Below are 15,924 nucleotides of genomic sequence, written 5' to 3' on the forward strand. Positions count from 1 at the left end.
AAATAGCTGTTTTTAACTCTCTCTTTTTACTGATAACTTTATCGTTCTATTCTTTTTGTATACCGCTTTGAGGTTTGTAAAAACAAAAACAAAAAACAAAAAAAAACCCCAAGCGGTATATAAATTTTATGATATAATAAAAAAAACAAAATGATTTTTTATTTCTTTCCTGCCTTTCACCCAAAGGTCCCAGGGTGAGTTACGGCATTAAAACCCAATATTAAAAGCAAACTTTTAAAACAACTTTCTTTAAAAATATGCAAATTATTTTCTTTCTTTTTTGCACAGCAAAATGTTCCAGCTAGAAAATGTTCAAGTGATACTTGTGAGCATCCTCAAAATGATATCCAGGTTGGACCAACAGCAGAAAACAGTGGGGGGGGGCGGGGTCTGCCTCACCTGTCTGGCTTGTGGACTACCTGATGAGCCACTGTAGGGAGCAGGATGCTGCACTAGGAAGCCTGTTGGGATGGTCCATCAGGGCTCCTCTTATGCCGTTAGGTATACAGGTTGAGCATATGTCATAACAAAAACAGCAGTACCCCGATCACAAAGCAGATAAGCAAAAGTAAATCAGCAGTTGTTTTTAAAATTCCGCCTAGCAATTATTCCGAGCAAGCGAACAGATCCGCGAGAGAAAAAGAAATAAAAGAGGTTTTTGTTGTTGTTTTTAAATTACAGCTTGAATACTAACAGAGAAACAACCTTTCCATGAGATACTCTCAAAGGCTGCAGAAACCAGCTGAAAAAATGCAGAGGAAAACTTTAAACGTTGGAGAGTGCCCTCTGGTGGCCGGCACACGCAACTTCTTAAAACAATATTGTTTCCAAACCCCAACCACACCCCAAATAAGCAACTGTAAACGCGGGGGAAGGCGAGTGAGAGCAAAGCCCTTGCCCAAGGAAGTATTATGCTCACCAGGTGCTCTGAAAGGCCTCTCTGCAGTGTTTGAGCTCTGACTCTAGTTTCATACATTAAAGTCATCCTTTTGATGTCGCAGTTCTCAAGGGATGAAAAAGCATGGGTAATGCAAAGGTATGCCATTTCCATCATCGCCGCCACCACGGCCCCAAATTGAGAGAATATTTGCATCTAGCAACATCTGACCAGGTATACTTTCCACACATACTAAATCACTTTCAAGTACTGTTATTTCAGTGAACAAATAAATGAGGTTATATAGAAACATTTTTTCTTGGCCGGGGCAGGGGGGACTTTGTAAGATCAAAAGATGTCCTTACCAACAGAGCCTGAAAGCAGGATAACTACCCTTGTAAACTCTGGCCTAGTTCACTGCATCCGATTCATTTGTTTTAAAATTATTCATTCACTGAAGTGATAAGCACTCACAGGTGCAAATGCAAAACCAGTTTACGGCGGGGGGGGGGGTGCACAGGAAAGGTCAGTGGGAAAACTGCTGGAGGGCGAGGCTTTCGTTGATAAAATAAATGCAGATATGTTCCTGCACAAGGTTCTGTCAAGGAAGAATAATTATGATTCCAATGAGATCTCTCCCCCCTCCCCCATTCTCAAGTATAACAGAAAGCAATCTGTTCTCAGAATGGATAAAACAGGAAATATCAGTATCTAGCAGATAAAGAGCATATCATTTATTATTAATGAAATTTGTGGTTCAATTGCAACAAATACTGAGCATTTAATACCAAGTTTTCCGTCAATAAATGCATCCCCTATGATATGCAATACTACTTGCCATCACTTGGGAGACCCAACTGATGCTTTATTTATTCAGTAAGAATTCCAGCTTTGCCTTTCAATGTGACCTACTGCGTTCTCTACTCACAGACAACCCATGCACATTAATGGATCTTCTGCTGACGCAGTGCTGCAAGGATCAGACCAGTGTAATACGTGAATTTATTTCTCAATCAAGAAGAGAACAGTCTTTGATAAGTGCAGTGCAGTCCTACGTCTCTCTGTTCAGAAGCATCCCCTTCCCGCTTAATTCAATGAGACTTACTCATAGGTAAGCGTGTATAGGATTTCAGCCAGAATGGTACAAAACTACAAGGAAAAAAAGACCAAAGCCTAGGGGATAAAAAGAAAGCACAGGCAAATGCTGTCATTCATTAAGTCTCTTGACTAAAGCCTTGACTGTGACTTCACTCTTGAGCTGTTCCACACACACATCCAAGCAACTGGACTAAAGGATACACATGATGCTTAAGAAAACTGTGAAATCTCTTCCTTTGTTTGAAACAGCATAGCAAAATCACAGCTGTATTTCTAACAACAAAAGCCCTCTGATATGAGGAAAGCTGTTAAGAGCGTGGCTTTCAGTTCCATTCTGGAGTCGTGATTTTGTCTTTTATGGCAAGTACAACTAAGAGAAATAATCTGAAATGATCTAGAACGAGATTGTCTATTACTAAAGGTCACACCAGTCTTGTCCATCAATGCACTTCTGTTACAAGCACATTGTCCCTGGTTCTCAGCATGAACTCTACATAGCTTTGGATACAGGAGGAATACAGAGACCCTCTTGTGTGGAATGTGCTCTAGTGCATTCATTGTGCGGAGAAGGGAAAAATGTTCTGCTTATGTCAGTGCCCTGCAGAGACTGGAGAACTGCTGGTGCTGCCGTCACTGGGCACCAAAACCAGGGCACAGATTGTGCACCAAAGCCAGAGTCAGCCGCTAAGGAGCCAGCTATTTGTTTCACAACAAAGCACTGCAAGTTAGTAGTAGTTGAGGGTTGGGTAGAGATTAGGTCAGGAGATTTCTAGCGGATCAGAAATCAACACCAACACATACAGTAACTTGAAGACACGCTGCGAAGTTCAGTAACCCCCAAATTCAGGACATCAACCAAGTGTGGGCTGTGAACCTCATTACACTTGGTTTCTGCTATCCTAAAGGTGGTAAAGTACCAAATTATCTCCTAGGCTAGATCCACATTGCAGCCCCTGCATTTGCAAGGCAGGATTGCCTTGGGGATTTTTGCAAATGCAATTGCTGCTCACCAAAGAGCACATTCATAACTCAAGTCCATACTACCTGCCACTGGGAAGCACAATAAAAAGTGGGAGGATCTATGTGGCATTTGAGATGTCTTTTTAAATATTATGTACTCAGGGTTTATAGACTGCTTGATTGTAAAAGCAACAGCAACTTCTAAGTAGGTTACCAAAATATATCCTCTGCCATCACTGATTCTCCACCTCCCACTGTGTGTTACATAGCCTGTTTCTTTCCTTATGCCTAATTCTCTTTCCCATGCCATACCCTGGCAGGGCGAACCATTCACTGTGTATCCATCCATTCAAGGCAGCAGCAAGCACAGAGTGAATCAAAAGGAGGCAAGGAGCAATACCAGTCTTAAAAAACACCAGCCCTGAACGTGGATCAGCCCCTAAAGTTCTAAAAATAATCTATCCCAATCTTATAAACTGGAACAGAGAAGAAGCTGGATTTTCAACCAACCAGCCAATCAATATCCAATGCATAGGGTATCTTAGGAAACAAATTCAGCACCTTAAAGCAGCCTTCCCAACCTGGTGCTCTGTAGATGCTTTGAACTACAACTTCCATCTAGCTGATGGAAGCAGTACAACACAGCTATGCCAGTCACATTAAATCACCACCGTATTTTAAAGACAGGGAGAAACTCCACTGGTAGAATTCCCAGCCTAAATAAGGACACACTTTCTCTGCACCTTGTGCTCTTGGTTACTTACTAGTTTTCCACACTAATAGTGGAAGCACATGCACGATAAATGAGAAGCAAATCACGTCTGACAGGTAACAGGATTTATGCAATTGGCATTTAGCTATAGATCCATGGTACTGCTAAGCAATACTTTAATTCCTTCAAATATGGACCAGTTGGCTAGCAGTACATAAGCCACCAATTATGGCTGCGAAAGAACAATTTCAATGGGACATGGATGGGATCCTAACAGAAGCATCACAGGAAGGAAGGATTTTCTTGAAGTGGATTGTGCCCAAGTAAGCCATTAAGGAGGGACGCGGGTGGCGCTGTGGGTAAAACCTCAGTGCCTAGGACTTGCCGATCGTATGGTCGGCGGTTCGAATCCCCGCGGCAGGGTGAGCTCCCGTCGTTTGGTCCCTGCTCCTGCCCACCTAGCAGTTCGAAAGCACTCTTAAGTGCAAGTAGATAAATAGGGACCACTTTATAGCGGGAAGGTAAACGGTGTTTCCGTGTGCTGCGCTGGTGCTGGCTCGCCAGCTGCAGCTTCGTCACGCTGGCCACGTGACCCGGAAGTGTCTTCGGACGGCGCCGGCCCACGGCCTCTAGAGCGAGATGAGCACGCAACCCTAGAGTCGGACACGACTGGCCCGTACGGGCAGGGGTACCTTTACCTTTACCTAAGCCATAAGGAAAGTGTTGTGTATCCATATATAGGCATCTTTGGAATAAATGCCATATTAAATCTGCTTCTCGTTAGACATCTGTATGAAATACATCATAACATATTACACAGATTGAAATATGTGCGCATGGGCTTAGCACACAACTTTTCTCTTTAAAATCCACAGAATGGGAGACTTGCAAAGGATCAGCCCCTTTGCCCATGTGCTTCGAGTAAATACAGTGCAGTGCACATTTTGTTCTCGCTACACTACTGATACTTACAGCAAGATTAATTTAGATTAGATATACAGCCTTGTTTGCCACTGGATACGGGGGGGGGGGGGGGGCTTTTTAGCAATTCAAATACATGTACAAACCTGTAACTTTAATGGAATTATGTGCTTTATATAATTGTTTCAACAATGCATTCCTTAATGCAAAGAAGAACTCTTTCTTTTAAGGGCATCTGTCCAATACTTACTCGGTTTTTCACACACCCATGTGAAACTACTTGCATTTACTAAATAATTAGATCAAGGCAAAGTAGGAACCTGCTAACTGATACTTTATTGAAGGACAGCAATGAAGATCACAGATTTTAAATAGCGTATGTATGGTGCCAAAGCCCATCTCCTCCATCAATCATTTTAAGCTGTGCAGTTTCTTTGGACTGGGCAAAGAAATAAAACCCCTTATTGAACAAATACGTATGTACTCCCCCAATTACTGTGATATAATACAACAATGAAAAAACTAATTTATGTTGAGGGACCTATAGCAGATAATTAAATGAAATTCTCCAGTAAAATACCATGAACCAAGCAGCTTTGGGTAATTCTGTATTACTAGATGAACACAGCTCATTCATAGTCCTTGCACAAAAAGCTGCGGTGTGTTACCTACACCACAAAATGTTATGTAAATGTCGCAGCTGGAAGACACTGAAAGGTGTAGCCCAAAAGCCACATTCTGAAATGGAACCAGTCTGGGATAACTGATTTGAGGTACTTTATGGCCTAAGCATTGCAATGCAGCAAGCATTAAAAGGAAGATGGAGAAGAGAAAACTATGCAATTGCTGTTTTTAAAGGCATGATATTTTTTGGGTGGGAGGTATTAATAGGAAGATGACTATAATTACACCTGGTGGAATCAAGAATTTGTGCAGTAAACTGACTGAAAGAGAAATCTAAATTAAAAAACCTATGCTTCATTGTCAGGGGTTATTCCTCCCTCGGTTTAACCAAGTCATATCCAAAATATGCCAACAAAACAGTCAGTGGAATCAGACATCTTGGAGGAAAAGAGGAATTAGTTGCAATGGCACCTGATGCTTGCCTCTAGGCAATCCTCCATAGTAGTCTACTACCTTCAACACAGTAGTCTGCTAGCTCCATAGCAGTCTACTAACTTCTCTTTGAGGACAGCAGTCTGGGTGTCCTAAAAGTACCACAATTTAAGGGCGCCAAGATTTAGAAAACCTGTATGTTCTTTGTAATTACCTTGAATCCTAACTAGGTTTCTGTGAATGGAGAGGATCCTTCCATTCACTGATGGGACTCTGATCTAGTGCATGATTCTGCTGGCAGAAAGGGGCAAGGCATTTTCTCCAGTTCTTCACTCCCATGTCTCATGCTGCTTTGGAGAACCATCCAAACAAGGTTTTTGGGATGGGGGGGGGGGACAGGACTACAAGAGGAAGGAGAAAATTACTGAAGGTCACTTCCCCTGTTCTGCTGACAGAAGTATCACATGAGTGGAACTTTGCTCAGAGGATGCTTCCACCAGCAGGAGTAAGCTCAGGATCCCAGCCTTTGTAAAGAGGCCATTTTGTAGGTTCATTTAGGCAAGATTAAAACAGATTTCATTTTCAGCATTTTGCAGTGCCATTTTGAGGAGGAAGCAGAAGTTCTTTTTAAGATTTGAGTTTCCTCTTACTCTCTTCATCCCAGTCAAAGTCTAGGGTGGAATCATCAAAATCAGCTATTGAGAACAAAGATTTTCCTGTGCCAGTGCTGGTTCTTTCCAGTTCAAAGCACTTCCTTGAGTGCCCCACGCTATTGGAGGTTTGGGTCTCCAATGGCTCCCTCTGTCTGTCCCTGTCATTACTGGTGACATGCAACAAACCTGGAGACCTTGGCTTTGATTCAGCTGATGGCTTGAAGGCAAAGCTGGCTAATTTTGCCAGTATGCTAGAGCACACTTTTTTCGTGTCCGCACCATCTGATATTTCCTCTCTCATTCTTGCCTTTTTTGTGGAGGAAGGGAGTGAATTATCGTTTTGCTCCTCCTCCTCTCTTTGGTTATCACAAGGGCGTTTCTCCATTCTATTATTTCCCACCTTAATATTGTGTTCCTTGTGGTGTTTCTCAGGACAGTCTTCTCCCCTTGGCTTCCCCACTTTTGACACGGTTTTGGTAGAAGTGTGAGGGCTGCAGACAGTATCAGGCAATTGGGCATGATTTTCATTTTCAGAAGGCCAAGCAAGCTTTGGCTTCTGCTTACGCTGAAACTTAGCTAGTTTAGCAGCCGCAGGTCCCAAATCTTCCAGGATTTCAGGTTTAGTAGAACTTCCTGCTGCACCTTTATTTGTTTGGCCTCTGTTTCGCTTTCTGGTTGAAGTAGCAGACTTCTGTTGCCTTAAAAATGCGCTGTGAGGTGGGGAAGCACCCAAGTCTGTTCTGGGGTGTTGTGGAACAACGGCTGGACCAGGAGAAAATAAAGTTGGAGAACACTCAACCTTAGGATCTGGGGTACTTGCACAAAACCCATTAACTCCTTCAATGTTTTCCCTGTGCCATTTCTTAGAGGCCCTGTGAGTAATCACTAAATCAGGTGAGGTACAATCCGCTGCATTTGGGCCTTTGTCACTTGCTCCTGAAGGTAAACTTGTGGGCTTGGTTGCCTTCCCCCCATCAAGACTAGAGGCAGCCTGTCTGCAGGCATTTCCCAGGGCTATTGTTGTTGGTGTGGTTTGCTTGGCTTCACTTAAGTCATTTCTTTCTTTAGAGCAGGGTTTGTTGTGTGGGGCTTTCAAAGACGTTCTTGCAGTTGGAGACATTCTTGCAACTGGAGACTCATAAATGCTCTTCTCAGCTTCAGTGCTGCTGTCCGTCATACTGTCAAACCAGCTCAAGCTACTGTCCTTGCTGCATTCACTGGGTTTGCCCCATTCCTTTGTTACTCTGTTATCATCAGATGTCTGGCTGCTTGAGAATGTTGGATACTTATCAGGTTGCAATTGTATATTATTGCCCTCTTGGTCTGAATGTTGTGGACGAGACATCTGCTCCGGTTTCTCAAGTGTGCGATTGTTTGAGGATGCCTCTTTGGACTGCAGAAACTGAGACGAATTTTCATTCTGCAATCTGCAAAACAAAAACAAAATATATTTTACAAAAATTAACTATATTTTCCCCTTCCCTGATCCTATGAAATGCAGGATCTGCTCCATCTATGTTTGGGTTCACAGCCCTAATTATTTATTTTGATTTTGGTAAGCATATAAGTAAATGTAAGCAACTGTCTAATTACAGAGTTATTATTCGGCACCATGCGTCTTCACTTTGATACCCTGGACAGTAAGTTTATTAGTGGCCATCCTATGCTACTGCCTATTGCAATAGCACATGTGTTGCCTGAATCCACTGTGAATTACAAAGGCTTTTTTTGCCTCCCGTATAAATGTTTATCACCTGTCAAGTCTTTGGAATTCTTCACGCAGAATGTCCTGGAGTTCCAGCTTCTCGAGGATCAGTTTACACTGCATTCGATACTGCTCCAGTGGATTTTCAGGAAATGATGTGTGCAGTGCATTGACACCTCCAAGGAGTGCACCTCCCTACAGGAAAGAAGAAGAGAGAAATACAATGCAAATGAACTTTAATTAGATATGTCTGTGTGTAAACCTATATGCCGTTAAAAGGGTTATATGACACAGCACACAGATAGGCAGGTTTTTTAGCACTGAATAAAACTGCTATCAAACTAACCCTGTATCTTTAGCTTATAAAAACAGGCATTTGCACCCTTCTTCAGTGCAGCGTGTGTGGGCACAATGACACGCACAGGGACCTTCCATTCTGCCTGCACAAGGCTCTCCTTCTTCCCTGATGCCTTGCTCACCATCATGGTTTCAGTAGTGGTGGTGGTAGGACAGTAGAAGCAGAAGACATTTTATTTACAGGCCCAAATGTACAAAACTGAGGGCTAATGTTAGGAATTGTTGAAGATTAGTTCTGAGGTGTGGAAACGTGGTCTCCTTGTTGCGTTGTGAACCTTGCTTCCGATCACATGTACCACAAAGAACTGTTTCAGCTGCCAGTCTCTACAAGGAAACTCACCTGCATTGAAGACTCCATCACTGAAACCACGGTTACTGCATCTTCCACAGTCACAGTATCTCTAAACATCAACCGAGCATGTGCTAAAAACAAACAACAACAACAAATGTTGCTGAAACTGATGAGCAGATGGTTAGGTTAAATTTATTAAATGCATATGCCACCTATTTAGAAAGCTCTATCGGTGGAAGAAGATTGGAAGAAATTCCAATACAGAAATATTGTAAAATTAATGAATGTTAGAATGATGTTGGATAGTAATTAAGTGGTTTCCAGCTGTAATGCTTTAAGGGAATATGAAAAAAGGGTTATAAATAGGTAAAAATTTAATATTATTACTTTTAAAGGATTTGCTGAACCAACAGATTGAAGTGGAATACAAAAAAGGGAGGTATGAGGAGGTCCGGGAAATAAGTCAAAGGAAAATAAGTAATGGAAAATCTGTGTGTTTTTAACTATTTTTATTTTGTATTTTTGTCATTTTTTTTCCTTTCTCATTTTTATTGTAATATTTTAAAAAAATCTTAATAAATATATTATAAAAATAAAAATAGAAAGCGATAATGGAATTACACTAGCAAAGTTTTTGATTTAAATCTTTAAAAAGTACTGTTGCACACCACCCCAACCTCTGAGTGGTGCAAGATTCCAGGGGTTCCAGGCGCTTACTTACACCCACCAACTGAAGCACTACTTACCCATATTAGGGCTCCTGGTGGTGGGTGTAGTATTTAAAAGCCTCTCAATCCATGTTACAACATTTGCAAGCCAGAGTGGCCATAGCCTAGCTACAGCGTACAATGCTGGGGCATGGAAACCCTATATATGCAGGTGCTGCTGCACTGGATAAAACCCTCTTAGAGGTTCACCATACTGAGTGCCAACAGAAACAAGCATTTGTTGTAGCCCCTGGAGCATTCAAACACGCACCTAGGAGTTTAGTCCAATCAGCTGCATGACCTGGTTCCAGCACTGCCATGAAACGTTTCCCAATTTATTTTGTGTGATGTAAGCGCTAGAAAAGGAAGAGGAAACCCAAGCTCTCACCTTCAGCTAATCGTATCAAACTCTCTAATAAGCGGATGGTGGTTCGCGCAGCGTTCCTGCAGTCGCTCTGCCTCTGCATCTGATAATAGCGGACAAGAATCAAGTTGCTTTCATCAGTCAATACCGGCTGCAGGTTCTTTATAAGGCAGAAATATGTTTTCATTTTTTCCATAGTCCACAGCTTTTCAGACACACTTGGGCAAGCTGCATGAGAAGAGTTTGCAGAAAGAACTGCATTAACAAAATAAGACACAGAGTAGAAATCAATAGACTTCATAATAACTACGCTGTCGTTGGCTCCAACCCTCTGGTGCACTTATTCTGCATGAGCACAAATGGATATGTAGGCTAGGTAGTGTAGAGATTCAGATATATTCTCTATAACTGATTGCAAAAGCCACTGCTACCTTTGTTTTCCAGTATGAATGAGGAAATTATGCGATCCCATTCTTCATTTCTTGTATCCAGCAATACCAGGACAAGGTCGAACCTGCTAAGGAGAGGGCTGCCAAGGGCGATGTTCACAGAGACAGATTCATTAGGGTCATACTGCCCCTTTGGATTGGTTGCTGCCAAGATAGTGGTCCTTGTGTTCAGCTTGCACACTAAACTGAAGAGAAACATGATCAATATTGACACAGAACTATGTTATGCCACCACCCCACTGCCCAAAGGAACACTTTCAGGTACTTTCCATTTTGAACCTTCCCTTCAGAAATTTCACATAGGCTGAACGGATGAGAGAAAAAATGAGGTGACAAACTAGCTAGAAAGGTTTGCGGAACCTAATGCAAATAAAGTGTGGTTTTGGATGAATGTGATGAACTGCAAATATAGATAACAGATAAGATCAAGGGCCAGCAAGGAGCCCTGTCTGGACTGGAGGCCACATCTATAATTTTAATTGGCAGTAAACTAGAGTTCCTAATCAGCCAGCATTAGATCAGTAAGCTTGCTTTGCCAAGTAGCTAAAACTAAAGTCTGAAAAGCCAATTTTAAAAACCTGAATACTCCAGATTCTGCTCATAACCTACCCAGCTCCATCCTCCCTCTTCTACAATCTACCAGAAGGTCTCACTATGTAGCATCACCGGGGTGGGGAGGGGAAGGATTTTTTAGATCAAAAGTTGACAATCTTAACACTGGGGGAAAAAATGCATGCTCTCTCCTACGCAGGCAAATGCAAACTCTCTTACACTGTTGTCTCTGCCACTTGCACACATACACCTGTTTGATGCACAGACATGTCGGTGTTCTTCCACTTGCAGGCACACTCATAAATACACAGATGTTTGCAAATGTACACAATCTCACTATACAAACTACCACGATCATAAGAACAGTATCTATAACAACATTTAGTATGGTGCAATTTCTCCCCCCCCCATCCCTTAATTCATTTGACCTTGACCCGAGGTTTGTTTTCAGAGCTACAGAAGGGTGTTTTGTCCAAGTAAGCATAACTCTCTCAGTGCAGACATTTAGACAGCTGTTCTAAATCTGACTTCGAAGTGATCTATTTCCAGTTGGTGCCATCTTCGCTCTTACCTCATTGTACTGAGAGGGAGCAAGTACAGCACCAAGAATCTTAGCTTTCATATTTGTAGTACATAACATGGGAAAAGTATTTTGACTCTTAGCCAGTAACAACAGAGATTCAAAAAAGAAATCAAGAGTTGACCCCCACTCTGTAATGCCTTAAGGATGTCTAAATATGGAAGTGAAAGGTTGCAGCCCCAGAACACATACTTGGAATGGAGGAAAGGTCTAAAATTCCATCTGCAGCACAAAACAACTGTTTCATTGCTCTCCTGACTAAAAATGGTTTTCCTTTTTTAAAAAACAACAACACTGAAAATAGTTCCCAATGGTGGTCATTTTAAAGTTGTGTATATGTCTGGTCTAGTACTGGTACAATAAGATGCAAACATAGGGTCAAAGAACATAATTCCCTCCCATTTTTGTGGCTTGTAAAAGCTGAACAAGTACACTTAGCTCTTGCACCTTATGAATGTTTACTCAGAAGCCAAGCCCCACTATGTTCAGTGGGGCATGCTCCCTAGTAAGGTAAAAGGTAAAGGATCCTTGGATGAATTAAGTCCAGTCAAAGGCGACTATGGGGCTGCGGCGCTCATCAATTGTAGGGATAAGTTTCACCTCTTCACTGCGGGAAGTTGGGAAGGTGGTGAGACAAAAAGGGAATGAACAGCCAGTCAACAGAAGCTGTGTTTTTCCCTACCTGGTAGAGGTCTGAAAAGTGATGGAAGTACTTAGCACTGACTGCAATGGCTAATACCTTGTCATATAGTGAGAACAGCTAAAATTTTGAGATTTGCTGGGATGGAATTTTATACTTCTTAGCTTTCTGGTTTCATGTATATTCCTGGGCATACGCCAGTTAGGCTGGAAGCAGATTAATAAATAAATAAATTCCCTAGAGAGTTTAAAAGAAGGTCCATTGCTCATTCTGCTTTCCCTCCTGGAAAATGGACTGCAGGTTTCTGGCTTCTTTGAAAACCTACAAAGTTTGTTTGAGCAGACCCTCATGCAACAACAATACAAGAGTGGTGAAATAAATTAGCATCCATGGCCCTTTTTTAAAAAAAAAATTACTTACCCAGCCTTGGCCACGCTGATGGTCTGTTGTTCCATTGCCTCGTGAATGCTGGTTCTGTCGTGTTCCTTGATGCTGTTAAACTCATCAATACAGCAAAGTCCTCCATCAGCCAGCACGAGGGCTCCAGCCTCCAAGTTCCACTCTCCAGAGTCTTTCACAGCAGTCACTGTTAAACCTTTGGAACAGAAAAGTGTTGTTTGAGCAACCCTGGCTCAATCTCATTTGAACAAGGCTTAACAAGGGTCAGCCTAAAAAAAGTAAAGGTGACAGTAGTACAATTTCCAGTGAAGACAGACCTGGTGCAGCTAGTGCCTTTTGTTACCATGAAAGTAAAGGTAAAGGTACCCCTGCCCATCAGGGCCAGTCGTGACCGACTCTAGGGTTGCACGCTCATCTCGCTCAAGAGGCCGGGAGCCGGCGCTGTCCGAAGACACTTCCGGGTAACGTGGCCAGCGTGACTAAACTGCATCTGGCGAGCCAGCACCAGCGCCGCACACGGAAACGCCGTTTACCTTCCCGCTAGAAAGCGGTCCCTATTTATCTACTTGCACTTAGGGGTGCTTTTGAACTGCTAGGTGGGCAGGAGCTGGGACCAAACGACGGGAGCTCACCCCACCGCGGGGATTCGAACCGCCGACCTTTCGATCAGCAGGTCCTAGGCTCTGTGGTTTAACCCACAGCGCCACCCGCGTCCCCTGTTACCATGAAACTTCCTCAGAATTCCCTATGGAAGTTTAGTGTTTGTTTCTTTGTTTGTTTAAAAAAATCATTTTCTTAATTAACAAGGCAAAACAACAACTTACTTACCCGAGTACATGCAGATTTAAAAATAAAATAAAATTAAAAGGTGGGCAGCCTGCTTGGAGCATGTGTGAGGGGGGAAACTGGAGAAACTAGTGTTATGAGGTTTTTTTGGGGGGGGGGTATGTATTAGTATGTGTAGGCTGTATGCCTGAGCCTCCTTCTAATTTCTGGATCCAGCACAGACTCAATTCCTGGAGGAACCAGGCTAGCTTCCTGATGAGGTAAGTATGGGTCATTAAGGTAACAAAGGAAGTGGCTCTGTACCAGATGAATAAGGGGTGACCCCCCCCTTCAACTCACTGGTAGTTAGAAAGACAAAGGGCAGAGTTGAGAGTTATGTGAACTAGCAAGTAGAAGCAAGGCTGCAAGCTGGGCAGCTGGGAGACAGAACCATGCCTGATTTCTGTTGGAATACAAGGCTGTGGCTATGAGAGGAGCAAGACCATTGGGGGGGTGTTAATGCTGTGAACCTCTACATGTAGGCTCAGGTTGAATATATGTGTAAGTAAACCATATAACATAGAGACACCACATTCTCCGCTGTCTCTCATTCCAAAAGAAACACAAGCCCTGAATAAGTGTGTGGAACCCCCGTAATCTCGCATTGCTCAGAGACTGGGGTGGTGTGCAATACCTGTCATTCAAAATGCAAACCAAGGATGGAAGCCAGACTTAGTCCCTTGGCTAAGGGACCTCCTGCAAGTTGTCTCTTTACATTACACCTGCCTGCACCCTAAATCTGATATGTTATCATTCATGATACTATATAGTATAAATAGACTAATGGAAAATCAATTCACATTCATTTGTCAAAGGAAACTTGAAATTCAGTTGCATTTACGAAAGATAGCACAGCAGCAGTGCATCCTTATCTCTGCTGCTCTGGTGGTTTCTTTTTTGAGTATGTTGCTGTCTGCTGAGCTACGCAAAGGGTGGGTAAGTTCTGGAGCAATGACTGTTGTACTTATCAACAGCTGTGGAGTGCACTTGTGCAAGTAAACACCTGGGACGCTGAACCAGGGTAGTAAGTTAAAGAGGTGCAATTGCACCATTAAAGCTTTTTATGACTCACATGTGTGCAGCAAAAAATCAAACCTGGGACTTCCTCCTCACACTGCAGTTTAAAAAAGAGCTGGCCTGTGAGTGACAATGCTTTATAAGTCACATGTCCATAAGCCACACAATGGCATGATTTAAATGTTGTAGTGCAAGAGAACAACCACTAGGTGGTTCCTGTAATTGTCATCCCTAGTTTGTCCCTCTGGGGGTTCCATAGAGGCTTCCTGTGCGAGCCAACAAGCAACCACAAGAAAACGCCACCTATCACTAGAAAATAAAGACTGCTGCTCTTACCAACTGCCTGAATCCTATCTTTCCACAACGCTACAAAAACATAGCATATGTTTAAAACACCCACTGAAAAGGTAATTAGCAGTAACAATAACCTGAGCAGCAGAAAAAAGACAAAGGGATAATCAAGGCAATCTGAAAGACCTCCAGAAGAGAGCTACCATGGTCTGGCATCTGAAAGTTAGCAAGAAAACAAAGGCAAACTAGGAAGTCCCAGAGTTTTGATGCCCTTGCAGAAAAGGCCCTGGCTCATGTTGCAACCTACTGTGTTTCGGAAGGGGAGAACACACAAAAGCAGGGGCTCTGGAGGTGTCCACAATACGGCATTAATGGATATGTGGACTGCTGTTTCCATGTGCATGTTTGTGTGTGTACAGAAGTACAATTTTATGCCTCTATCCTGATGTTTCCCATCCAAAATCCAAATTCAGTCTGTGTGTTTTGGACGGGGGGGGGGGGGGGCGGATTGCTGCCACTTGGATGAAGACATCATATAGACACCAGGGGGGGAAAACAGACACAAGCAGCTCCAAGTGCACTTTAAAATTCAGTGTGGACAAGCCCTCTGAGGAGGAGCCTGCACTTTGGTAGGTTTATGTGGGACCAGTCAATCCTTAAACTAACATGGGCCCAGACTATTTGTCTAGGGTTTTAAAAGTCAAAAACAAAGACTTTAAATTGAATCCAGAAACCAAGTGGGAGCTATTTTGGAGAGCAACCTAAACCCTGGCCAGGCAGTGATGGACCGATGGAGTGGCGTAGTCCCTACATTAACGGTCTTGTTCCACACGTTAGCTGGGGTAGTAGTCCAGCAGATCTTGAGCTGGCTCAGCCCCTCCATGGGGGGGGGGGCTTGTGGTGTGTTTATGCACTTTGCAGATCACCACTCTTTTATTCCACACTTTTCAATGCACTCCTCACTTTCTAATTCGCAAAAAAAAAAAAAAAAATCTGTTTCTTTTTAAAAGAGGATTTGTTTCACTAGGCCGAGTGTGTGCTTTAATCCACTTTAACTGCACAAATCCATCCCACAGAATACTGAGAGGTATGGAGGCATCCTAAAAGCACATACATGCAATCATTAGTTTAAAATAAAGCCCACCATTTATTCTTTTTTTGGGGGGGGAGCAATCAACATGGGCAGTGTTTCTTTTCCCCTTTTCTTTTCACTTCGCTTCAATTACGCCAAGGCCCCTCTTCTTGCTAGTTCACTTCTCTCAAGAGCCTCGCTCGCTTCGCTCTCCAGCCCTTTCACCCTCCTCTGGTCCAGCAGGTGGAGCGCCAGCTAAAGCTTCCCACTCCACTCGGGCTACGGGAGCCCATCTTGCTCTTTCGGGGAAGCCTCGGCTGCAGGAGGAGGGCCATAGCTCAGCGTGCAGCCAATCCGCGCCAGCCCTGCCAGTTAACAGAGCAGAATGGGCTGTAGT

General features: G+C 43.1%; 1 protein-coding gene across 5 annotated transcripts in view; it reads right to left on the minus strand.

Annotated features, from left to right (window-relative positions):
• Window positions 1-4,884: 4,884 nt before the first annotated feature.
• MCM9 (minichromosome maintenance 9 homologous recombination repair factor) overlaps window positions 4,885-15,924 on the minus strand; it is a 36,949-nt gene continuing 25,909 nt past the window's right edge. For 4 of the 5 annotated variants that reach the window (XM_080999543.1, XM_080999545.1, XM_080999544.1 and 1 more), the window contains exons 8-13: window positions 12,344-12,518; window positions 10,134-10,336; window positions 9,727-9,930; window positions 8,680-8,762; window positions 8,032-8,177; window positions 4,885-7,704 (exon numbers count right to left, since the gene is read on the minus strand). In XM_080999543.1, coding sequence (XP_080855669.1) covers window positions 6,252-7,704; window positions 8,032-8,177; window positions 8,680-8,762; window positions 9,727-9,930; window positions 10,134-10,336; window positions 12,344-12,518 — 2,264 coding nt within the window. In that variant the 3' untranslated portion in view covers window positions 4,885-6,251. Of the gene's footprint in view, window positions 7,705-8,031; window positions 8,178-8,679; window positions 8,763-9,726; window positions 9,931-10,133; window positions 10,337-12,343; window positions 12,519-15,599; window positions 15,893-15,924 lie in introns of those variants that run through there. The other variant, XR_013984345.1, reaches the window with a different exon arrangement.

Source organism: Podarcis pityusensis (assembly GCF_964106645.2).
Source record: "Podarcis pityusensis genome assembly, chromosome: 3".
Lineage (NCBI taxonomy): Eukaryota > Metazoa > Chordata > Lepidosauria > Squamata > Lacertidae > Podarcis > Podarcis pityusensis.